Source organism: Lethenteron reissneri, chromosome 20, assembly GCF_015708825.2.
Source record: "Lethenteron reissneri isolate LAM-NWPU_2019-01 chromosome 20, ASM1570882v1, whole genome shotgun sequence".
Lineage (NCBI taxonomy): Eukaryota > Metazoa > Chordata > Hyperoartia > Petromyzontiformes > Petromyzontidae > Lethenteron > Lethenteron reissneri.
The window spans coordinates 6045512-6071889 of NC_083798.1; the positions used below are offsets into that span (position 1 = coordinate 6045512).

A 26378-nucleotide genomic window follows, 5' to 3' on the forward strand; every position below is an offset into this window, starting at 1 on the left:
GCATGCACATTTTACATTTCCGTTTTATTGTCACTTTTTTCACAAACGAGCAATTGTCACTTTGAAAATTGCGAATAAACAAACCTCCACACACCATGCTTGTTGGAGCAACCCACACGGCACACGCCCTCCGATTTCCACCGCCGCCGCACTCAAAAAGCAACTTCGTCAGCGGCTTGGCCTAGAGGCAACTTCGTCAGCGGCTTGGCCTAGAGGGGGCGCCGCAGCCACCCCTCCGCTTGGTGGCTCGAAGGTGCGTCGGCAAGCTCCTCACACGGGGATTGGCTCATCGGTTTTGACGCTTGCTCTCCTTGCCCCCCCACCCCCTCACCGGGTTCCTCTTCTCAGGGTTGCCTGGCGCTCCGCCGCGCAAGGCTTATGAACGTTTGGCGCTACAGTCCCATTTGGAGTTGGGGACTTAATAGTAAAAGGAGAATGCAATAAGAGGCAGCGGAGGAGGAGGAGGAAAGGAAGCGTAGGGATAATAAAAAAGCAGTGCAAAGGAGAAAAAAACACTGCAAACACACACGGCAAAAAATCCACACTGCAACTCAACGAGACGTCATAGCGTTAAAACTAAACACGAGAACCAGCGCTCATCTAAAACGTGACTGCGCTAAGTTAGGACGTACACTGTAGAGTAGGCTTGCTAGGGATAGATGCTTTTATGGGGTTTTGCTTGTGATGTTTTAATTCTCATCGACCAAAATGTAATAGACTTTCTTTCATGTAACTTTACGCGTCACAATCATTTTGGCCCAAAAACCTTCGTACTGTACTGTATCAAATTTGAAAAACACACAAACCCCGTATATTGGCAAACACAATTACTCTACGGTTGTTTTACACTTTAAGTTTAAAGAAATTCAATAACAAGTGACAAAACCCAGTTAATCAATTTCATCTTAAATATTTAAAAGAAAAATACCTGTTCAAGCACAAAATAAATTACCCGACCCTAGCCAAGACAACAAAGCATCTCCGAAATGAAAACGTGAATTCCTGGCAAGCCCACGCTTACGGTACGATTTAAAGCGTTACGTTAAACAACAACGCTGAACGACAACTACTCTCCGCTGCGCTGGTATCTTGCTGATCATGTTAGAATCAGTGCAAACAGAAGCCGTTAGTAACCACACCTTGTGCAACCGCTTCACCTTAGATGCATCCACCGCGTCGCCATCGGAGGCCTGTTTTTTGGCCTGATGGTCAAAGGCACTGGGTGCTATCGGGTGGGGAAAAACACCACGCGCACACTCCGTTAAAACGACACGAACAAAAAAACTGCAACACGTGTTGTGGCCGCCAACGCGTGATATCGGAAACGGCCCATACCATTCGCCAGGGTCGCGAACGATGCCGCGGTGTCAAATGGTCAGTTCTCTCACGAGCAAAGGGCAAGATGGAGCAAAAAGTTGACAGGTTCGCAGTAGAGAGCGGAATGAAATCGGTTCGATTCAGGGTGGCGAATCCATTCGAGAATTGGTTATTTTGGTTTAACAATAACACGGGTGGAAAAGCGCCACGTTAGAGTGGGCGCAGACACCACGTGCAAACCAATCCAATGTGAGCATCATCGACTTAAGTGACAATAATTGATGTTAATCGATGAATCGATGCACCATTACACCCCTAGTTTGATGGTGCTTCCATTAAGTACTGTGATATTATCAGTGCCAGCATTTTGGTACAGACGGATATTACAATAAATCTTACAAAAGACATTTACAGAAGTTCACATCGAGTTTGCAGTGTATTTGCGTTACAAAAACTAACACCATCAACAAATATTAAAAGTATGTGCGCCATACTCACAATCGGTATCTTTGGCCTTGTGAGCAGAGGAAACTGATCTTGAAGTATGAACATTATCTTCAGACTTTGAAGCCTTCGAGGAAAAAAAAAAGATACAAATTTTGCATATTACTACACGTGTAACAAAGAGTGTCATTTAATACCCATAGTACAAAGCACAGAAACACTTCCACCAATACATCCCATTAAAACCATCAATACTACATGTGTTGGCATTGGATAAAGGCATCCCCATGCCGTGTCAGTCATGGGGGTTGCCTGATCACACTCCACCCCCGCTGGTCAGTAGCGCCGGCCGGGACGTGCAACGTTTACACCTAATCTCGGCACAAGCGTGCAATTGCGCGTAATCCAAAGAAAAGCCTCTCGGACTCCGTTAAGCATGACGGAAGAACCGCCGTTTCCTAAAGAAAATTCACTGTTGGTCCCCTTGCCCTCGCAGGTCACAAGGGTGTTGAATGAAGGAAGGAAACATCCGCTGCTGCCGCGCGTGTAATGGAACCGGCATTTGCACACACGGCGAGTGGCTCCGAGTGAATTCTCTCTGGCACGGCAGTAGGTGGCGCTGAGGCACAGCGAGAGTTGGTAGCGGCGGCGGCAGCAGCCCTCTCTCCTCGACGCGTGCCAGTGTTGGCGATTGAGCGACTTAACTGGGTTTGGGCCCGGCGACAGACAAACAACCGTCAAAGCAACAAGCGACAATTCTGGCCACTTGCCCGGGAGGAGGACATCGCGCAGATATGGAAGTCGTTCCCGGCGTGCGTGTTCGTAAACCGCTTACGCCGTTCGGCACGCTTGGTGACTTATCCGGTGACGTGTAAACAATGTATTTACGTGACGCCGAGTTCGTTTGTTGTTTTGGTGTTCGGTAGGGTGCACAAACACAAAAAACCCACCTTCGACAATAACCGCTGCCTTAAAAAACGTCACCAGATAATTCACCAAAGCATTTCACACAGTAAACCAATACGGGGATTCTTATTCCGTCGCCGATTAGATAGACATATATTTTTTCTCCCCTTTCGCAGGGCAACACTGCTGGTTGTTGGGAGGGGGTGGAGGGGGAGTGGGGGGGGGTGGAGCGAGGGTGGAGCAGGGGGCAAGAGGGGGTGGCAGAGCGCTGCACTTGTACACTAGATCTACACCAAATTGGCACATTCCATCCACAACCAAGGCCGTGTGGTGCGGTGTGCGATAAGAGGGTCCCCCCCCAGTTTAGTTGAAGGAAATAGTGAACAAGACGGTGGTGAGGTCGGTGCTGTTGTATGGGGCCGAGTGCTGGGGCACAAGAAAGAGGGGGGGACCAAGCTATGGCAGTCACAGAGATGAGGATGTTGCGGTGGATGTTGGGTTTAACAAGGAAGGGGACAGGGGGTGAGAAATGAAGAAGTGAGAGGAAGACTCAAGGTGGTAGAAATTACAGAGAAGATGAGAGAGAAAGGGCTGGTGTGGTTCGGTCATGCGGAGAGACAACAGAAACATGATGTGGATCAGAAGGTGCAAGTGATGCAAGTGAAATGAACGAGATCAAGAGGAAGGCAACAGAATAAGAGGTGGAGGGAATGATGTGGTGCGATCGGACACGGTGGCCCGAGGAGCGGAAAGAGAGACATTGCAGGACAGGGCAGCGTGGAGAAGGTTGGCAAAGACAGCGGACCCCCCCAACGTGAGTGGGACAAACGAGTGGAAGAAGAAATTCCACAACCAAGGCCCTCTTCCGTCAACTGCAGTGGGCAACCGATCAGCAGCTGAAGAGTTGAACCACCGTGACCGTGCAGGTGGGGGGGGGGGGTTCGCGATGGAGGCAGTCGAGGCGTTCGCTGGCCTGCTCGTCCGCCCGCTCGCTCACCGACTGTTCCTCCAGCTGGGACGAGGAGGTGATGCTCGAGGCGTGCTGCTCCTTCTGCTCCACCGACTTGGAGACGACATGGACCTCGCTGCTGCTGCTGCTGCTCGTCACGTGCTGCCGGGCGACAACGCAGACGCAGGGTGTCATGGACTCGCCCGCGGCAAGGGCCCAACAACAACCAAAATACCTTCGGGGTGGGGGAGGCGCACACACTGGCGGGCAACCGCGGCGCTGTCTAATAATAACGTGAGAAATAACGAGAGAAGTAACGTGAGAAATAACGAGCGTCGCGGCCGGCAGTTCAGGGGGGGCCCTGGCAAGAGAAGCAAGCGACCTCGCACGCTAAACTTACGTTTATTCTCACTTTTTTTTTCATAAACATGGTGTTGTTGCCAGATTAAAAAAACTCCCCCCCCCCCCCCATCTAGTACCTGATTAGTGCAGTCAACACGCATGCAGTGATGGATAAATATATAATACTTTTTCTATTTGCATATAGAGGGACGGATAAAATATTGTCCGTCAAGTTATTTTGTTATTCGCAGTCTGTCTGCACAACGACCCTGGGGTCGCGTTTTCCCCACCGGCTGAATGCTCCCTCCCACGAGCTCGCGGCTCCATGAGCCTAAAACACACGTGGATATATATTTTTAAGTAATTTACCTTAATTGTTCGTGATGTATTCTCACGTGTATTATCCGTGGAAAAAAAAAGCGTTGTAGCGCATCGGATTCTTCCGGTATAAATATAAATAAATATTCCGATACTGATCATATATTCCGATTCTGATAATATATGCCCGAGAAGTATTTTCAGTTATATTTTGTCCTTCAAACGTTGCCCACAGTTAATCAAAAACCCTTTCTCATACCGCGTGAGAACATCGTCACCATCGCCACCATCCACCTCAACGCGGCCTTGTTGGGCAGTCTGGCCCAGAGCAAACCCTCCCATCATAGATGTACCGATGCGTGGAGGCGTCGTGCATCGCACGTTACGAAAATCTCTCCGGCTTCATCTAGGCCCACCGGCTCAAAGGAACCAAACCTGTGGCCATCCGTCACATTTTCTCAACGTCTCCAACGTAACGTGGCGAAGAGGCACAGGCAGATGCTCGTTTTTTTGTTTCGCGAACGGGGCGTCCATCACCAAGTTACCTGCACTGAGTGATGCTCACGCTGGAACTGCTGGGAGACTTCGGAAAACCCGTCGGTGGCCTCGCCACTCACCTCCCTCACCTGGTGAGCGGCAGCAACACAGATAGACACGAGCGTGAGGGCTCGCACAAGGAAGTACATACGCCAGTTGAACACGTAAGGCTTTCGCGACCAAATATCATCCACCACAGGTTTTTTTGGGTTAGATCGCGTAATAAATATATACGCAATCCAACCCAAAAAACCTGTATTAAGGTACATACGTGTCTGCGTGTGCATGCGTACAAGCACACATGCATGCAAGCGCACACACATACGCAGAAAAAAAGACAAAGATCCCACACCCCCTCCGTATAGCCTTAACAGAATGTTGGGGCAAGTGCTGTTATAGCGAGGAGCACCTACGAAGTCCGACACGAGGTGGTGGGTGGCCAACAACACACCCTTCGTCTCCCTATATCGCAATGTTCACACACCGCACCAGCTATTAATTTGAGGCCGAGTCGACCTAAGTGGAGGTCCAGGACCAGTTCAGATAATCGCAGCTGGTGTTCGTCGTGAGCGGGCACTCAACCCGGCTCGACGGGTTCGTAGTGCAGCGGCGCTAACTGTGGCACGAGGCGCTCCCCAAGCACGCAGACGCGTACACACGCACACACACACCCCACCACCACGTGGCAGGGTGAAAGCCCACATGCGCCGCTGTAATACGATAGACCTAGCATGGGTTACCACCGCAAAGCAAAGAATAGACAAAACAAAGATGCCCCGTTACCCCCCGCAGATCAAAAGGGCAAGTTCTGTTAACGGGCATCTATTAAGGCCATCCCGTTAAATTGATTTGTGGAATGCCCACCCACCACCTCCCCGCCCATCTTTGTCTCGCCAGCGCTGACGATTAACACATCGCACCAGGTACTCGTTTAAGTTCGAGCCAACCGAGGAGAGGTGTCGGTGGACTCGGTTCAGATGTCGCTCTCCATCAATGTTAGCCACACGGCATTGGAATGGAACAAGGGAAGGTCGCCGACTTTTCGTAGCTTAATGCGCAAGACGAATCGTGCCGACCGCCGGCCCACGCGCAGCGAGCACGCAAAGCCGTCGACACCTGTACGTTAAAACGTCACTGGACAAACGAGGGGAAAAGCAGCGGGAAAGAAGCGATGAGCTGCGGTTAATTCCATCCCGGGTCAGAGCGGACGTGCGCACGAGCAGGGCGGGAGAGAATGCGAGCGAGCGAGTGAGAGGTCACCGCCCCCCCCCCACCCCCCTCCGCCCCCCCACCTCACTTTGAAAGGGCCATGAAAAGAAAAAAAATAAAGACTCCATGGCTTTAAACTCCGCTTCACTAATGATCAATGACCCGTGTCCACCTAGACACCCTCTCAACTTCTTTGTGGTCCCGTCCTCACGAATGACGCACGCGCGCGCACGCATGCTCTCTTATACTCTTCGTCTCAGACGAAAAAACACATGAATATTCATAGCTGATTCTTCATCGCCATCATCAACAACAGGTGCACGTATAAATACACAGACTTAAAATACCGTACCCAATGTCAGAATTGGCCAAAACCGGCTAATAATTATTACCAATATATTTTTAAATAAAAATCTGGCAACATTTTGGGCAACGGTCCTCCGCCAATGCAGAGAGAAAGTCTGAGTGACGCGTAAGAAACGATGCCGTTCACACACAGCAAATAGATTAAACTGTTGTTGCAAAAATCGCCGCAGCGCACAGAGACCGGCGCTAAACACGGCCTCGGACAACTCGCAATGTATTTTTGAAGTCTTTCAAATCGACAGCAGCTGTGGCAACATTCAAACGGGAGGCCGTTCCCTTGTGAACACCCACGTCGGCCAGTGCCTAAAAAAAATCCCGCCAGTTACCCCTCGGCCGACAGATATAACTCGCCCCCGACGCAGACTAAAACAGGCCGGCACGCAGAATGAACGCGCGAAGGAATTTCCCACCGATAATAAAAAAAAAAAAATCACGATTGTTTAAATCGGCCCACGCATCGGTGCCGGCCGGTTTCATTTTGGGAAAGGAAAACAGCCCTCAGAAGGGGGCAATGCAGATACGGCTCCACAAAAAGTTCTTAAAATCGGCTTAACCCGTCTTTATCCTTGTCGTTGGGATTTAGTTTTCACCCCCCCACCTCGACGTCATCGTGATTTTGCGATCGTTATCAAATCGCGAGAAGGATGATCGATTGGGAAATGTTGCCGAACGATGCATCCGCGAGAGAATGGCCCAGAGGAGGTGGCATCACGAAGCTACTTCCCATTAAGTGACGTCTTCTCCCACGTGACCAAATGACAGTCAAACCGATATTTTAGAATTTTCACAATTTGAGTTGAGCCAAATTGGTGACCGGGCTGAGACCATCACCACACTACCACTTGGAATAGGTGGGTTAAATCGATCAACTATTAAGCAGTGCCAGCTTCATAGTTTATGACCCTCGACCCACCTGGAAAACTCTAACAATGTCAGTCGAGACAACGGTAAGAGAGGGCTACTCTCAAATACGGTCGAGGCCTCACCGTGCCGCCGGCGGTGTCGGTGCGGGCGGTGGCGGTGCCGTCGGCCAGTGCCGCTTGATAGGCTGCGATGCGCTCCTTGAGCGAGACGCCCTCCAGCTCCTCCTCCATGGCGCGTGCGGGGCGTGCGGTGCACGTGGCGGGACTCTGCCGATAGCGGGCGCACCGGTCGCTCTCCAAAAATCCCGGCAGTCTGTTGGGCACACGCGTGAGGGCGGGGGGAGACAACGGAGCGGTAGGAGTGAGCGACGTGGGGGTGGAGCGACCGCGGGGGGCAGAACGGAGTGCGCCGTTCAACTTCCGGGGGGGGGGGGGGCGGAGGGGCGAGCAAGAGCCGCCGCGCACACCAGGTCGGCCGTACACTTCACGCCTCTCGAAAGACGTGGGTTAATCGTGGGTAATGCTTCGTAGTCGGGCAGTGGAATTCTACTTTGTAGATTATCCAAGCAGGGCTGGGGCGATGAGGCATTCATTACACAGAAACATTTCAAACTATCGACTTATCCTGTTAACAAAGCGCACCTCCGATTTGTACCGCACCTCCGATTAGCACGGTTGGCTTGCTACGTACGGTGCGAAACGAACACACACACACACGACTGTAAAGGGTAAACGACTGCCGATTCGGACGATTCCGGAGTGTTCGACGGCAAGGTCGCACTGATCTGCAGAAGCGCCCGGGGCGGGGATTGGTCGCGTTCGCCACGTTCCGCCCCCGCAAATCGCTGCGAGACGCTTTGCGAACGAACGGTGTCATCCCGCTGACACGATGCTGTTCGTAACAAATTGGAACAAGACTGATAACAAGACCACAAAAGAGTGGGGGAAGAAAATCCCGATGCTTTGTTTGCTTTCGTCACGGTGCGACACTTCCACGGTGGCTAGGAGATGTTAACTACCTCGCCTGGCATTACAGGAGGTCGTGGGTTCAATCCCGACCCCCAACACCTGCTGGATATTTGGAGTTTGCGTCTCTCCCTGTGGTCGCGTGGATATTTTTTTCCCCCCTCTGGGTCCTGCTGGATTGTTCCGCCACATGTAAAATCCACATGCATTTTGAGTATTTGGCTGCTATAAATTTCCAAGCGATGATAAGCCGCTTCGTTGAGCTATCATTTTCGGCCAGATCGCTTCTGAAAAAGAGGTGCATAACTATATACTTACCTGGTAAAATAGAAATTTGAAGTCAAAGCTAGTATGGCTTTAACTTCAAATTAGAATGTCTGTCGCCACCATAGTTGACGCCACCAGAGAAACCAGAGCCCACTCGACTCGATAGCCACGCGCGGAACTTTGAGCGTTCGGAAAGCGTTTGTGCGATCTTCATTCACAACCGAGAATGCGGTGGGCGTTGTTGTTATTGTACCATCGCACAAACACTTAAAGGTTGCCGATAGTCTTTTGACACCGAGAAACGAGCTAGTTACAAACTTAACACGGATGACCTCTTGATGTTTTAAAAATAATTTGTCGTGTCGGAAAACATGTGGTAATCTCGAACACCACCACCAGCGGTCTTTACCACAAGTGATAACAAAAAATAAAAAGGCCTTATCGAAAAAAAAATAGCCACAGTCAAAATGTTTAGTTGGGCACGACTGGCATTTCGTCAATTGTTGAGAATGCACGCGCAAAGAAGATGGATAAAATTCCCGTATACGCAAAGTATCCACAGACGTTAGCCGAACTTCGACCTCGAAGCCCGAACACGTCGGGTCACGAGCACGGCAATGTTGCTGCGATCAAAAATGCGTTTCACCCACGAACAACTTGATCGCCGAACACGCGTGCTGCTGGCCGCCCGGTAGCGCAGATTTAGAATAGCGAAAAACTAATTGAACGGGGACCCATTTGGGCAAGAGCGCTATTTCCATTTCTCTCTCTCTCCAACGCGCTCGACCTTTGTGGTTGCCGCGCCAATTTTCGAGAACGTACTTTGTCACGAGTTGTTTTTTTCTTAGGGTTTTTACTGCTTTACTTTTAAATATAAAAAAACATCCAAAAATAAGGCAGGTTGCATTGCACCCCGAAATAACGGTTGCCCGTCACGTAGCCGGCATGCGGGAGGCTACGGTGGCGGGGGCGGTGGCGGGATCGGTGATTTTTCGGCCGAGGGCCCCCACGGTCGCGCGCCGCCGTTTCGCCTCTGCCACGAAGTTATTCCAGCGCGACACCTCGTAAATAACCCACGCCGCACGACACTGCCGGACCGTGTCCCCTTACAGAGCGGATATAAAGACCCTCGCCCGCCCGTCCGCCCTCATTACGATCACGTGGAATTTTCTGGCAGTTTTATGGCCGTCACTTTTAGATGTCACGCGTCTTATTTTCGGTATTATAAACGCAGCCGTTAATGTCGCCACGAATTAAATATCTGCGTGTGGTTTAGATTTGCCTACTGAAAATAATAAGTAAAAATTAATAAGTTCTTTAATAACCGACAGCTGAACATTTGAATTCTGCAACACGTAAGCAGCCGGCAGTTCGAGGTTGACGTCGCGATTGATTTAGTTTTCGTTGCGAACTGTGTTTTCTTTCTCTCGCTGAAAACCCAAGTATTTCAATTAGTTATGAACGCACGCGTATCTGTTAACAGAGCACGTGATATTGAGTGCATGTGAAATACCCAAGCTTGCAAGCTACGCAATGCTAAGCATGACGTGTGCATGCATTAATAGACCTTTTATGAAAGCATGATTTACGTTTACATAGCAGCAGCGTACCACATCGTACACGTTCACACATTAGCTGTTCTGGTGGAATGGTTAGCTCACTCGGTTTGCAATCCACAGGCCGCCGGTTCAATTCCATCTGCCGGCTGCGGCAATTGAGACAACGGTGCAAGTTTTTAAAATCCCACAATCCCACCGCATTGGTCCACCCAGCAGAATGCAGTAACAGCAAAGCGTGGACTGATATCAATCTGTCCCTGGTCTATGGGATGGAGAGTTGTCCCCCCTCCCATACACGTGTTTGGTTTTGTCCGGGTGCTCCGGTTTTCTTCCACATGTATAAAACACTCACTAATTTTCCGAAAACATCTTAATATATAGAGAACCGCAGAGCGAATTGTTGGCGCCAGCTCGCAGCATGGCAGCCGTCCAGCTCGTCCGTGGTTCATCAGCGGTTGCGAGACGCAACTTGCATTGAAACGATGCTATCCAAAACTAATCATTTGATATTTTTTTTATATATATATATAAAGAATGACCCAACCATCACGAGATTTGCAAGTGCGCCCACGTCATCTAATTAGTTTCGCATGTGTGCAGCTCTGTAGCGATTGTGGACAATGCTGATATAGCATTCACAAGAACGCGCAACTCGCGCCAACTGCGAATTCGACTGCCAATAAACACATTTAGCAAAATAAACAAAGTTACCGCTGTGGACATTGTTAAAAATTATTATTTTTTTACAAGAAGCGGGGCCTTAGCCACGCACATCGCGTTTTACAGACGCTTGCTGTTTACGAGCACCTAGTAACGCCGGCATGGAACACACACGGGGGGGAGATGCGACTATCACCGGCCCGGTCACTATGTTTACAGACACCCCCACCCCCAGGACGGGTTCAGAGATTCGCCACCGATGCCGGCCGTGGCCGGGAACCAAACTCGGATCGCCGAGTTCGTAGCGAGAGCTCAAGATCGTGCTGCCGTTCCACACGCACGCAGGCATTATGATTGCGCGTTATGACTTCATCGCTGGCACCTCTCTCTCGCCGCGGCAGGGGAACACTTTTACTCTCTCGCTTGCGTCACCGACGCAGCAGCCCAGCGCCGCGCTGACGGCCGTGCCACGGGTCCAACGGCCACACAAAAGCGGGAGAGACCCCCCCACCTCTCTCCCTCACATTACCCCCCACCCCCCCACTCATTCATCATGGCCCTCAGCTTCCCCTCCGCTGCCACCCGGAGGGCAGAAATCCACGCCTCGCGCGTTCGGGCTGCGCCCAAAAATAAGCCCCGGGGCAAGGAGATGCCGTGCCAGGCGAGGCCCTCGGGGTCTCGGGTTACGCTGCTCCCCCCCCGCCCCCCACTGCTGTCCAACCCGCACCGCTTCTACCGTCCCTCGCCAAGTGAACACGCTCCAGTGATCAGAGCGAGATCGCGTCATTAAACAAAAAACTTCACGAGTAGATGCTGCCCGGCCGAAGCGAGGAGTGGTTGGAGTGCAGGAGTAAGGCTCGTGGAAGAAAAAAAAACGCCCAACGCTCGTTAACCGCCACGGAATTTGGACCGAATGTCTCCGTGCGGCAGGACCCCCGCAAAAAGGGTGCCTTGAGACTCGGCAAATATTGCTTGGGTTAATGCAGGACACGATTGGATAACTGAAATGTAACTTGCTGACCGGCCACCCTACTGGACATCTGTGAAAAAAGGGGTTCACAGCTCATCGGATTCCTCCAGTTTAAAAGATACCGATTCTGAACTAGTGAATTCATTAAAAAGTCCTTGAACAAAACATCAACCGTTTTAATCGTTTAAAACGTGTTTAAACACGTGCCCCAGCCAAAGCGCTTGTTGCCACGGAGTATGAGAGCATTGTAATAAGAATGACGACTGCTTGTTCCTTTGGGCTCTTCTCCGAACTCTAGCTGTAAAATATGCATCTCCCCCCACTTCATCACCCCCCCCCATCGATGTCACGACACTCGTCAGCGCCGCGATGAAGAGTCGCGGCGCTCTCGTTGGAGCGACTGACGACACAGATGTCACAGCTCCGGCCAGCGACGATGAATCTGTCACCCCATTGGAATCCGTCAGTATACGGGGGTTGGGATGGGGGGGTGTAGGGAAGGGGGGGGGGTCACAGGGCAACGAGTCCAGACTATTCTCAGGGTTCTCAGGAATCGCAGTCGCGCGAAGCCCACGAAGCGCACGTGCGTTGGAGTCGCGCGCGAGAAGTCGTCACCTGCGCCGCGGGGCGGCTTCACCGCTGAACCGGACGGGAGAAGACGCTCCCCCTTGAGAAATTCATCGCGCGTCCTCAACGAGGTCACCTTTACGCTCGACAGACCTTCACTGGCGGCAGAGGCGACGCGGCCGTTCGCGCACCGGCCCAGCCGCGTCGCTGCCGGCTTCGAGGTCGATTCCCGGGCGTGGCTGGCATCAGTGATGGTCAGCGATATCTATCCAAAACGTATCGGGGAACGCCACCCTCCCTCCCCCACCTTCACAAACTACTGCACCAGCCAGGGTGGTGAGGAAGTAGGGTCAAACTACACCCACGACCAACAAGGCATGGCAATGCGTTCACCCGGCAGTGGATTGACGAAAGGCCCCCTATCGCGTGCACAATGCACATATGCTAGTTGTCTGGAGGATGGCAAACAGGAACAGTTTCATGCAAAGCGGAGAATGTTTACAGCAGCGGGGAGGATTAACCATTGGGAGGCGGGCTCCTCGTGTGCCGAGTCTTTGCAAGGCGGGGAAACTAAACCCACGTGGGCACGGGTCAATGACATCGTTATTATCAGCTTACTACGTCGCTTAGATTGTATTTGATACTTGCGAGTGTAGTTTATTTTTTTACGCACAGCGCTTTGGGACATTTCAATATGAAAGGCGCTTTATAAAATAGGTGATTATTACCACAACGGCCTCGTGAACACCGCAAATCCAGGTGACGCCGTTCAGCCGCGCTTTAAACTTCCGTTAAAGTTTAAGCGAATCGGTTGATACGTTCATAATGAAATGGGTAGTCAAAAATGTGGGCCAAGTGAAATGCCTTACCGCTATTGAAAGGCAAATGGCAAAGTTACATTTTAAATACGTATCTCTAAACGCGTCCACGTGCAGCGATGGAGCGGCGATGGTGGTGCAGTCGTGCGCATGCTGCACCGTCATCGGACCCGGATCATCCGCGTGCAATTCCCGGATACCCTCCACGTCAGCGAGCGATACCGGAACCGGTCACCGGTGTCCACCCTCGCAAAAGCGCATGGACCAGCGGAGGTCAAGTAGGGTCAACAACCCCTGACGATCAACGTGGTGCCGGAAGGCCTTCATCCATCAGCCAACCAGTAGTGGATTGACAAAGGGTTGTGTATTATTATAGGATAATTTTTTTAGGGAATTGAGCTGAAGCCAACTTTTTCTGAAGGCAACACGGCGTTGGAGATGACGATGATCACGACGGACGTGGTGGTTTTAAAAAAGGAGCACATTCCTCTCCATGAGTTGCTTGCAACGTCCTTTTTCACCTGGGCACCACCACCACCACCCGCCACCGACGCCACGGTAACACCTGCGCCCATTTTCAAACTATCCTCGATGCTTCGCTTTTGGTTTGGCCACCACTGGGACTTCCGCGTGGTGCAGAGGCATGGATGGCGCTGAGAGTTGACAGGAGGTGGCAGTGCCGAGCGGCAGCAACCCCCCCCCCCCCCCCAAGCTCGCCGCCCCCTCAGACGCGTGGCGGGTTCGCCACCGCCAGCTCCTCAGATTTCCTCCTACATCGAACGCTCGTTAACGGAAGCGGCCAAACCATCCCCATGCAACACGCTCCTGCGAACGGTGTCCTACGAGTGAGCGAAGGCCTTTCCTGGCTGGATGGTCGGCATTGAGTGTCGCACGTTTGAACGCTCGTCGGCCGCTACTCGTAGACAGACGTACAATCAACTTGTTCTTTGGGTCTTTCGGTAAAGTCACGCAGATAGGTTCAAAGAAAATAACAAAAACCGACGACGTTTCGATCGCAACACAAGCGGTCGTCACCCCCCCCCACCCCCTCTTTTCCTTATGACGACCGCTTGTGTTGTGATCGAAACGTCGTCGGTTTTGTTATTTGTGTTAGTTTCTTTGAACCTATCTACGAGACTTATTAATATTAATTCCTGCAGTCACGAAAGCTTTAAGTCAAGATTGAATTAACCTGTTGTTACTTCGCTACGCGTGGCTGTACAAATCAACTTGTTGTTCGTTACTTGACGCGCTCTGAACGATTTGATCCCCCACCCAACCAAAACACCCCTTCGCAAATCAGCACGGCAAATTGATCCCCGAATCGATACGTAATTCGCGTCATTGAGCAGGGGAAGTCAGGTACACATACGTTGTTTCCCGTTGTTGGCTTCGAGCCTTCATTGAATTCACAAGGGACTCCTCCCCACCCCTCCAGCAGCTGTAGATAACAAAAAGCCAGTCGCGAACGCACGGAAGGCGCCTTCACCCGACGTTGATCGCTCACCCCGAGGTCTCCCTTGGAAAAAAATACAACTACGATCTCGACGGCTCCCTTCACCCGGTGAAGAAAGTTGAACAACAGAAGAACGAACGACTCAACGAATGGGTTAACACATTTTACCAGCGACGCCACCACGAGATTTGCCTCGGCACCGGGGCACGACTGCCCCATAAAGGCGGTCTATTCTCGTCTTCACGAAGGAGGTGTCGCCATGTAAGTCTTGCCCCGGGGCCACTCGTTAACCGGCCGACCATCGTCTATTTACAGGCTGCCGATGGGGCCCACAAACAAGGCCTTCTCTTCCGCGCCTCCGCGAGCCCCCCCCCACTCCCTCCCCAGCCACTACCCTCCACCGCCGGGCCGCCACATAAATCAGGCTCGGAGCCCTCTCAGCCACACGGCCTCGATCCCAACCCGCCGTGGGTGCAGTCCCGACATGCGCCGTCCCGCAAGCGAACAGCCTCCAAAAATACTCGCCCGCGGAAACGCGATACGCGGCGGACAGAGAGAGAGAGAGAACGTCGGAGAGGGGGTGCTCCTCGTGGTCACAGAGCGAGTGGACCGGTCCTACCCCCCCGGTGCGGTGAAGTATGGTCAAGCAACCCCTTCATGACTTGACTGATACAGCAGGGAAGAGGCCTTCGTCCAGCAGTGGATTAACAAAAGGCTGTAAATGGTTCTTTTGCTGCGGTGTGTGTATGTATTTATGTGGACAAGCATAGCACCTGCGGGCCTGTGTGTCTGTGTGTGAAAGATTATCTGCGTCACAGTTTATATCAGCAATATAGTCAGGTTTTTTAATTAATAAAGTCTCTAATGAAAAAAGAATTGGCTTTACCCTTTTCGGCAATAATAGATCGCTCTATATAAAGTTTCTAAAAGCTGCAACATATAATCTTGGATAATGCAGTAGAAAAATGAAAATGAGAAAACCTAATCCATGAATTCCACCCGTACATTTGGCAAGCCAGGTCAATGAATAAAAACAAATCCAATTGCTAGTCGAGCACTTAACCATACGCACACGTGCCGTCTCTTGCCAATTTTCTCTTCTCATTGCACAGAGAAACAAGATTGAAACTTAAAACTCAAAACTCCCAGTTAAAACATCGGCTCCAGACTTCAACGCATGCACTCAAGCTCTTACCAGTAAAGTCTGAAGCCCTCTCTCCTCGATCGGTCGCTGAACCTCAAGGCTTTTTTCCCCGATCGCCCTTCGGCTCTCAGTGTCTTCGAGCGATCACGGTCGTAATCAGCAGCAGCAGCAGCAGGAGCTGTAGGAGCCTCAACTTCCTTCTCTCGTTTCAATGCCGCGACGTTCAAGAAGACAGGGAGGCCAATTCCTGAGTGGCTTGAGGCTCCGGACTCGCACACACAAGCAACTTGCAGACGAAATGATGGCGAGCGTCTGAGCGGCAGCCGGTTTTATCCTTCTGGGATGAGTCACGCCGCGCGTAGGCGCGAGCCCGCCAGCAGCAGCAACGAGTGCGTCCGTGTCTAAGTTAAGACGATTAGCCTGCTCGGTTATTTCGGTCGGCACGAATTAGGATGCTGTCACCCGGCACTCATCCAACACCAACGCCATTTCTAGAAGACCCCCCCCCCACCCCCGCGACCCCCCCTCATGCCCCCCCCCTCCCCAACCATAGGCGGAGCCACGAGGCCCCTGGACCTTTCCAAAATACCTCCATCTGCCCAAACCGCCAATCCCGGCTGGCGATGGCAGCCCGACCGCCAGCTCCCGTCGGCCACTCCGGCCAATCCGCTCGCGCGTTGCCGCAGCCAAATGAGACAAAAGCCGCTCTATTTTAATATTTCACGACGGTCCTCCTAAGTGAGCGTCGCATTACCGCACGGCCTTTAAATATTAACGGTCGGTCAAGCGTGCGCGAGCATTGTATCGAAAAGTGCCGCCGAACGGGCACCGGATTTGTTTGGTCTCGAAGAAGAGAACAAGTCGTTGGGCAAGCACCTTGGGCTCGGGCCAAACGTCGCCGGGGAGTAAACATTCGACACAGGCAGTGCTCAAATATAGCCTGGTGAGCCGCTATCCCGAGCGACGGGGACGTTACGACTCAACAACCCGCATTTACCGGGGTGCACTGGGTGGCCTTCAAATGACCAGAATTACTCACCGTCCGATGTGCGTGTGCCGGCAATCTCGGCTTAATCCGGCCCGCCGGTTAATCCGTTAGGAATGGACCCCCCACACCTCGCTGCCGAGCCACTTTGGTGGCGCTCGTCACCGCTAGTCACCGTTGGGCAACACGAGTCAGCGCTGGTCAGTGCTGGTCAGTGCTGGTCAGTGCTAGTCACCGCTAGTCATTGCTAGTCACCACCAGTCACCGCTGGTCAGCGCCAGTCACCGCCAGTCAGCGCCAGTCATCCAACTTCCTCCAACTGCGCTCGCAGAACACTGCGCTGCCTCCCATGCGCCATGCTCTCTCCGGAGAGGAAGTTGTTCATTACCCCGATCAGATTGTCACGTTATCAGCGCTGATGCCAATACATCTGGCAAAGCAGCGGCATTTTCGAGCAATTCTACTTGCTGACGAGACTAAATGTTACAACTGATTCAGGAGTCTGTTTGTTTCAACAAAATGTTTATACTTTCAGAGGTGGTCACTGCATGAATAAAGTGGTCTAAATGTCCAATAAGCTGCACGAACACACATTTTATTTTTTACGTGGAAATATAGAACATAAATGTGTCCATGTCATTAGTGATGATATTCCACAACACATTCGTTGTGTTACACATTTTTGAATATTCTCAACCATGGTGCCGTGTTGTAAATAAGCAAGCTTTTGGCAACGGCATTTGTTTTAACAATATTTTTTTCTGCCGTTGACACAGGCCCTCAAGGAGAGTTCTCATATGAACCAAAGCTGCTGGATTATAATAATACCGCATTCTTCTGAAGGTGCAGAACTGCAAGCCTAATTCATTAACCATTACGATTGCACAGGTGGGGTGGAAAATCAACAACACTGAATAAGAAACAAAGGTTTTCACGTGCAGTAAACTATCCTTGTATTTACGTTATTTAATTGAGGCAAGCGAATAGGAATTCCCCACATTCCCGATTTCCCAACTTTTTACAGATCGACTAAAAAAATCCCAACGTACTTTGGCAAGGTGTGGGAAAATACAAGCGATTGAGAGGTTTGACAAACAGAAGAGAAGGACTTTACAGTTAACAAAACACATTCAAAATACACTCGGCCAATCGCACGCAGACTACCGGGGGTCGTGTGCCGCGAGTCCACGCGAGGTGACCTCGTGACCTCGGGAGGGTCAGGGAACCGAGCGACATGCCACACCCCTGGGGGTTTCCGCTGTCCGTGACTCAACCAAATTCTCCGGCGTGGCGAGCGAGGCCTCGCAACACCACAGTCAACCGGTGACAACGTGAATACATAAAAACAAAATTCCCTTGTGTTAAATTTAGATCGTCACTTAAAAAAAAATCGGCTCATCGCAGCTCTGAGGCCAACGGTTTCGGTTCAATTGCCATTCGACGAAAACTCTTCGCAAGGGGCATGGGAAAGCCATCCGGACGTTTAGAACTGCTCTTTGTTTAGTTCGTTGTGCCCCCACCCCCCCGCGCAACTCCGATTAGCAGGGTCGGCTACGTACGGTGCGAAAGAAGTTCACAAACATTCCTTCCGACTGTGCACACTGCACAAGCGGCTGTGTGACGTGGCCTTCGCCGGGAATGAGCCGGGGGGGGACATTCTCCGACACGGCGTGGTGCACTGCTCACTGCACCGTTCCATCTGGCGCCACAATGATGATGGGACAGTCGAAAAATACTTGGTGTAAAAAAAATATATATATCGCAAGAATAAAACGCATGAAAATTGCTGCCGTGCACATTATGCGGCTTAGAGGGGAGAGGTGTTATGTTCACACGAGGGAATGAAAAGCTAAGCTTGCAGCTAGGAATGTTGATCTTTTGTTCCTGCGTGCACATGCACACACACACCTGAGGTCACACACCTGAGGTCACACACCACACACGTACGTTGAAACGAACACAAGCCAAGAGAAGTACTCCACCCATTTGCGTCAACACAGCACTATTGTTCCGCAAGCTGGTCTTTCATGCAGCCTCCCCATACACATCGCACGCCGCCCCTAACGCCTCCGAAGGCAGAAGGGGGGGTGCAATGGTCAATTCGAGCGTTTACGGGAAGGTGTCTGTTACGCACTCCACGTGCTGCCATCTTTTTTATTACCCAATTGTGAAAAGTCATTTTGCACACCTGGGATTTCAACAAGTGTGGAGTTTGGTTAACGGCGGCCTTATTAACAATTTATTTTCTTGTACCGAAAGCGTGCTTCCTGTACGGGGAGGGTGGGCGGCAAGTTGTGGAAAATGCCACGGCCTTTCTTTCCTCGAAGTAACATTGAACGGATATGGCCACATTCGTAGAAAAGTAAAAATTCTCGCACACGCAAATCATTGCATTTTTTTTTTCGCGAGCTTTAAGAATCAATAAAAAAATAAATCGACGAATCGCTACTTTTCTATTTACCAGCAATGCAGCAAGCAAACTCCCACTTCTGAATGCAAAAGCAGACGGGGGGGGGGGGGGGCGCTTTGCATCCTGACCCCGTCGAAGCGCGCTGCTCGCGAGATGGGCAACTCTGCAGCCTGCGAGCGTTTAGTTGTTACCCAGGACGCGTCCAAACAGCTCGTCACGAACAACGCAGCGCCGAAGCTCCGTGGCCGTGAGCTCAGTCTTCAGGCTCCAACCACGCAAAGTCGACCCGGTTTGTTAACGTCACGTGCGGAACCACCCACGCGATTCAACACTTGCCCCGACATTCCTGTGTTAGGTCTCTGGAGTAAACGCTACATTGGGAAATTGTTCTTAGTTTTTTTTTTTACAATGACGCTCCTTCCCAGTCAGAATTTAAATAAAAATTCCGTTTGCTACTTAGACATTATAAGAGCTTTATAGCTCATCGGATTCCTCCAGTATTAATAAATATTTTAATTAGCGTGTATAATTTCTTTTGAACTGTGATCTATTCCACATATGAAATACATATTACTATAAATGCAATCATTGGTTAAATGCCGTTTAAAGTTCATCGTTTGCTGTACAAGACGAGAGGATTATACCACTTCCTTTGCACATATATTTGAACAATCTGTCTCCAAGGCTTTCCTTGAAAAGGAAATGTATTCAAATAAAGAATGCTGTCATTGGAGCGGTGGCACAGTGGCTAGCCCACCGCACTAGGAACCTGCCAACCCGAGTTGAAATCCTGGCCACGGCTAAAAGGTCAGTGGCGAGTGATCATACTTTCCTTCACTGACGTGCACCGACCAGCGTGGTGCAGTCTGGGTAAAACAACCACCACCACCATGGGGAGAGGTATTCATCCAGCAGTGGATCGACAACGGGCTCTGCATCGCCAATTATTGTAGGCGTCGAGCGGTTGCGCGATTTGGTGCGTTTGCGGGCCCTGCGGTAGCCGCAAAAGCGAGGGGGTGAGAGATTGCGCAACATTCAAAAACCGGCCACGAGACCCAATCTTATTTCCGCACGACAGGTTCCGAGTTGCTGCGGCTGCCTTCCTGTTGTTACAGTGAGGACACGGACTGCGTCAATGTGTCAATGCTTCTCCCCCCCCTCCTCCTCCTCCTCCCGGCTACTATACAAACATCCACCCAACCAGCTGCACTCAAAATCACGCCCGGGTCACCCGGCCCGGTTCTGCACGCAATGTTTGATTGATTGATTGAAACAGTAAAAGCACGGGGGGAAGAACAAAGGGGGGTGTAGAAATCGATGCGTCGGTTCCACCGGCTAATTTCGTCGATTCTTCTGGCGAGCGAGAGCCGGCGTCACACCGCGTGCGATCTCGCTGCAGCGAGTCCACCGTGCTGGGTGTGCGCACGGCGCACGTGGAGAGGTGGCATCGTTGTTGGTGGCAAGCGGCACACGTTGCATTTTCGACCCATCCGCCCGGGTTTGATTCCGAGGCCACAGCTAACATCAGTGATATCTAGACTGGACCTGGGTCATAGCCGTACCGGTCCTGGGTCATCTTTCCCCTTCAACAGCCCGCATTGACCAGCGTGGGGGAGGCCTTCATTCAGCATTCGACTGATAAAATGACTACGTTACATCACCTTACATTTTTATCATGCTTTCATGTGACCCCCCCCACCCCTCCAGCCACCAAAGGCCACAATGTTAAAATTTTAATAAATACTGAAATACATTCGGGAATCGAACCGCGAACGTCAATTCGCGAGGAGGGCGAGTGGCGCGGGCCCTCACGAGCGGTGCGTCCCACTGCAGCAAAAGCACCGGGGGGGGGGGGACAGGTGCAGAAAAGTGCAACCCCTTGAAGAACGCCGATGACGACTCACTCGGGAAAAGCCTCCGCAGGGTCTCGAGGCCCGCTTCTCAGAAGGGTCATCTCCCCTCCGACAGTGGGCCGTCTGCCAAATTCCACCCATGGGTGTGTGTTAAGCATCATCACGTGGGGAGAAACCGGAGAACCAGGAGAAAAACCCAGTCGCACGCACGGAAAAACTTATTTCGCACCGTACGTAGCAGAGGTGGGACAAAGTCATTGTTATGCAAGTCCAAGTCGAGTCTGAAGTCATCAAATTCATGACTCGAGTCTGACTCGAGTCCAAGTCACATGACTCGAGTCCACACCTCAGGTACGTAGCCAACTATGCCAAGACGGAGGTGCGGGTAGGCCTCGGCAAGGTAAGATAAAAGTTAAAGGTAAAAAAAACAAGCCTACCTTTACCTTACCACAATACAATCACTCTACCCTACCTTTTACCCTTTAGCAGGTAAGGTAAAAGGTAAAAAGCAACGAGCTTACCTTTTACCCTTACCCCATGCAAATTACCCGATTACAGGGTAATTACTAGGGAACTACTACACATGAAAAAGGTTTATAACGGTAAATGCTAGGTACAGCGCTTTATACATATGGAATACTCTCAATGATTCCAATTTTACATGCTTTCTTTGAACTCTGTCCGTTGTTGTTGTTGTTGTATCCTCAAATCTTGTAACTCAAATTTAACCCACTTCCCAATGTGGTATCGACTGCAAACTTGGTATATTTATGTCATACTGATGACAATACTATATTATATCATAAAAAAAATTCAAACAAACTTTTGTATACGTTATGTTTCGGCTTGGGTCTAATTGTCCACGGATAACTGACGTTGGTTGTAATTGGCCACAGTCCCCTTACGTTATGGCAAGCTTTGGGGCCACTTCCTGGAGTCGTGGAGATCTGCCATTACTCGTACATTTCATAAAAGCGTGTTTAAAAAAAAAAATACTTGTTAAATGGAGGCCACGGACTGCGCCACGGAGTTTTTAGCGGTAAACAAGGTACCATATTTACCGGGTAATACTTCGCACCTTTAACCTACCGGGTAATTCTTCCGAGCTACCTTTACCCGACCCTTTACCTTACCCCTTGGCATGTCGACACCTTTACCTTTACCCTTTTACCCGATAAAAAGGGTAAATTACCTTAACTTGCCGATGCCTAGGTGTGGGTGAGACTCGCTATTTATCTCCCAAGCAGCTCGCAGTCCATCGCTTCGCTACCCATCAGAGCATTAACCAGACTTAGCACCCCCCCCCCCGCCGGCCGTGCGAGGGTCTAAAACCGGTAACCTTCCCGGTTATTGGCCGAACCGGCAAGAGTCCGTCGCGCCACAAACTCGCAACAGCCCGCAGGGTGGACGGTTACAGCACGCTGTGCCAAATGTGCCGTTTCATGTTGACATCGCAGTCGTAATACGGGAATTTCTCATCTAACGCGGTTAGGTGGTTTCCTGGAAAAAGGAGCCCGCGTTCAACCAGGAATTTCTGTACACAGGATATAGGTTACAGGGCATGGATACAGTAAATGCAAATTTGAATCACATTTCCAGTGCAACGACGGTCTGCAGTCATCCCGCGGCGGACAAAAAACCGAGGTAAGGGTACGCCGCCGTGTTACTGTACCGCGCCACTCAGCCGCGCGGTTTAAGTAGTTGATAGTCGACCGCTCTTTAACCGCGCTGTGACGGCGCGCGTTCCACATTGTACCGGTGCGCGTTCCACGCTGTGCGAACGCGTCAGTGGCGTTGAGACATCGATACCTGGAGAGTGGAAATTCTGCCGATGCCTTAGAAAGGGGGGGGGGGGGGGGGGGAGACCGATTCACCCACACTGGTCATTGGTAAATGGTCGCAATTCAATTTGAAAAATGTATTTTTTTCTTTTTTAGATTGCGGTGAATGGAGTGGCCTTTAGCAGCTTGCAGGGGTTGTTTTAACTCATTACAGTTTATTTACAAGGCATTTTTAATCCACTGCTGGATTCAGGCTGGCTCACACCATTGCAGGCACGAGTGGGGTGCCAGGACCGGTTTAGAGATCACTCGCCACTGATGTTAGCCGTGGACGGGAATCGAACTTAGGTCGCCTGGTTTGCAGCGTAGCGCGCAGACCACTCCGCCATCGTTCCAAACTCGTACACTGTAGCGTAAACAATGATTTGCACACACGCACGATTCAATGTGTATAGTGAACTAAAGAATCAATAAAAAAAATCACACGAATTGAGGGGGGCATCATTACCTCCCCCCCGCTCCCCTATTTCACAAGCCAGGTAAAAGACCCCTGTACGACCCCTTTATTTGACACAAACGTGACATCGAAAAAGTGTCCGACACAGTGTGCATCGCGCACGTGAGAACCGGCGAAGGCGTCCACTCACGTCGGCTGTTACCGACAATCGTCACGGGGGGTGGGGGGGGGCAACCAGCGGCTGTCAGCGCAATTCCAAGCACGCGCTTCACTCAACGCTTCCTGGTTTGTTTGTTTGCGTGCGTTTAAGTTCGCCGTCCTGCCCACCGCACCTCCGATTATATAATCACGGTTGGCCAAGCACGGCGCGAAAGAAGCTCAACGTACATGCGTGCGCGCGCACTTTTCCAGCTTCGGTTCCGTTCCCTTTGGGGGACGTCAAAACGTGCGCACGCGTTAAGTAGAGAGAAATAAAAACAAGTCCGTAAATGAGAGACATTGACTCGAGATAGGGAAGTGTGCTTGGGCGAGACGAATCGTCGCTCGGATGGATGGCCGGTGGTCGGGATCCGCGATGGAAGCGATAGTGGAAGGAGGGGACAACACACGCCAAGGGACGTCCCTCTGCAAGAGATGGAGCGGCGAAATCGTTTCGCGTGCAAGGAGCTCCATCGATTGTTGAAATTGAGAAATCGTGACGGATGGAAACGACTTGGGGATGGCCTTAATCCAGCAGTGGAGAGATCATGGATGATGATGATGATGATCATGATGGGAACGCCTGTGTAACACTCCTTGCATTTTCTTGGTTATTTTGTGTTTAAAATTATCCCAAGTGCCTACACCTGGCGCATGAATGTACCCGAGTGCTGTATTGCGTTACAGGCCATTATCCAAACCACTTTGGAAACTTTCTTTTTTGCACAAGCGACCCGGAGGAATTTTCTAATTTTCATAGCGCTGCATCATCAGAGGCTCGCGAAACCCACGTCAGCCCTTTTAAACAAAAGCGCACACGCACACGGACACACACACATGCGCGTGCGCGCACACACACGCGCATACACGCGCGCAAGCCTCCGCCAGCGTTTTTTTGGTTTTGGCTAAATTTTCAAACAAAAGAACCTTTTCATGAATGTAGACGGCACAACCTTTTTTTGTTCCACCAAAAAGAAAGCTTACAAGAGATGGGAGGCATCACGTGATACAACGACGAAGGTGACATCAATCCACACGCAGAGTATCTCTCCACTCTCTCCTCCCAACGGGCAGACGTCCCGGGCAGCTAGTGATTTTCTTAAGGTGCGCAAATATTGTTTTTGAACCGCAAGGCCCTGCCTGGAACACGACATACGCACAACGTATTCCCGCTCCCGTACGCGTGCAGGGCAGCTGTGATATCAAACGTGAAAATATCCATCGCTGAAGTCCTCACAGACGCACTTCTGCACTCTTCCATTGCTACAACCATGGTTACCGTTCGTCCAAGCCTTGCCGATTGATTCCTCCAGCTCGTGTAGAGAGGACTGTTTATCACACCGACGAAATCGTCTCATCCCATTATGTGTTCGATCACTGCAAGCTCTCTGCAGTGCTTGCGGTGATCGAACACACATACAAGGGGTCACAACACAACACCTCTCTCTTTCCGCTTCCTTCCGTCGCACTGCTCGACTCTGGAATTCCCTCGCATCATTGTGCCTTTTCCAAAGTTCCTCAAATAACCTCGCTCAATTCAAGGAACGTGTCGACTCTAATCTACAGCTCGTTAAAGGCACATCGGCCCTTTGGGCCTGTGCTCAGCAACTGTGACTTTAAAAAAAACGAAACCAATTTATCTCTCCATACCTCCCCACCCCACCCCACCCACCATCCTCTTCTCACCCTCCCCAAGACTTTCTGCAACTCACTTGTATATCGGTGGCAGGCCTGTCAGCATGACCTTGAATTAAGAGCAGTGGGGGGGGGGGGGGGCATACAAAACCTCATGGCGAAATGGGGGGCAAGGAACACCAGACAGGCAACGTCAGAGACAGCAAGCGCCGAACAGAATGAGTGATGATACGAGTTGCCCTGGATCTCATCGCATCAATTATTATTACGCTCATGACGCAGCCCCCCACCCCCGCTGCCACCGCCTCCCCCCTCAGGACGGTGCCGTGTGACCAATCGAATATTTACAATTTCAGTAAACCACACCACGAGCGCGCACGCTGACATTACATCACATTCAGGACCCTGCGGTTGGGGCAGGGGGAACCAAAACGTGAACTAAACGAGACCGAAAACTAAAAACGAGAAATCAATGGGGATGGTAAAAACGAGACCAAGTCATTGCGGCCTTGAATCTCGGCTCAAAACCGCAACCACGTGAGCCGTGACCCCTCGCGGCACAGCTGGGCCGGCGAAAGCCGTGACCGCTCGCGGCACGGCCGACTGCGAGCTCATGGCGCGCGGCGACGATGAGAAGCGCCGGCAGCCGAGGGGAGTTTCAGGTTGTGGACAGCGTGCACGCGCCCTCCCCCGGTGTACACAGTAGCCTCGTCGAGCACAGGGCCCCACAGGAGGACTCCTCCTGCTTAAGCGGATTACGGTAATTAACGAGGATTGCGCACACGCACCGAGCGGGCTTCGGGGGAGGGCGGCGGGGACTTAAATGTTTTTCCTTGCAAATTCGCCGTGTCCCAGATGGGCTTGGCCACACACGGCTCATCGCTCACGGCGAAGGCGCGCGCACGGTTAACGGGCTGACACGGACGGACAAATGCGCGTCTATTTTTAAAACCGGCTTCATGGTGAGAGCGGCGACGCACACTTCAAAAATAAGCGCGCGACTCCGCGATATGACACACGGGCAGGGGCAGCAAGTGGGCCGGCGTTGATCGTGAACTAATTTCAACCGACTTTAAACGCTGCCGACGCACGCGAGGAGCGAAATGTGTAGCTGGTCAATTTTAAAGTGAAGAGTCAGGCAAGCAGGCGTGTGCCAGACACCTGAATCATGTGAACACAATGTTGGGGGCAGGCAATTTGCTGACTGTTATAGTCGCATTGACATCCGCTTAGCTGGCTAACTATTAAACCGGCCAGCACAGGAATCAACCACGCAGCAAATCAACCCACCCACCCAGCTACCCACCCAGTTAACAACAAGGCACCCATCCGAACCAGCTTGGTTATCCGATCAACCAACGAGCAAAATATTAAACCATGGAACAACCAACCACCAACGCA

At 51.3% G+C, this 26378-nt stretch overlaps 1 protein-coding gene across 6 annotated transcripts in view; it reads right to left on the reverse strand.

Annotated features, from left to right (window-relative positions):
* Positions 1–26378, reverse strand: part of LOC133344640 (xin actin-binding repeat-containing protein 2-like) — a 49571-nt gene that overhangs the window by 13279 nt on the left and 9914 nt on the right. For 2 of the 6 annotated variants that reach the window (XM_061554665.1, XM_061554663.1), the window contains exons 1-6: positions 15710–16145; positions 7375–7564; positions 4822–4902; positions 3665–3778; positions 1816–1888; positions 1140–1225 (exon numbers count right to left, since the gene is read on the reverse strand). In XM_061554665.1, coding sequence (XP_061410649.1) covers positions 1140–1225; positions 1816–1888; positions 3665–3778; positions 4822–4902; positions 7375–7482 — 462 coding nt within the window. In that variant the 5' untranslated portion in view covers positions 7483–7564; positions 15710–16145. Of the gene's footprint in view, positions 1–84; positions 322–1139; positions 1226–1815; positions 1889–3664; positions 3779–4821; positions 4903–7374; positions 7565–15709; positions 16146–26378 lie in introns of those variants that run through there. The other 4 variants (XM_061554666.1, XM_061554664.1, XM_061554667.1 and 1 more) reach the window with 4 other exon arrangements.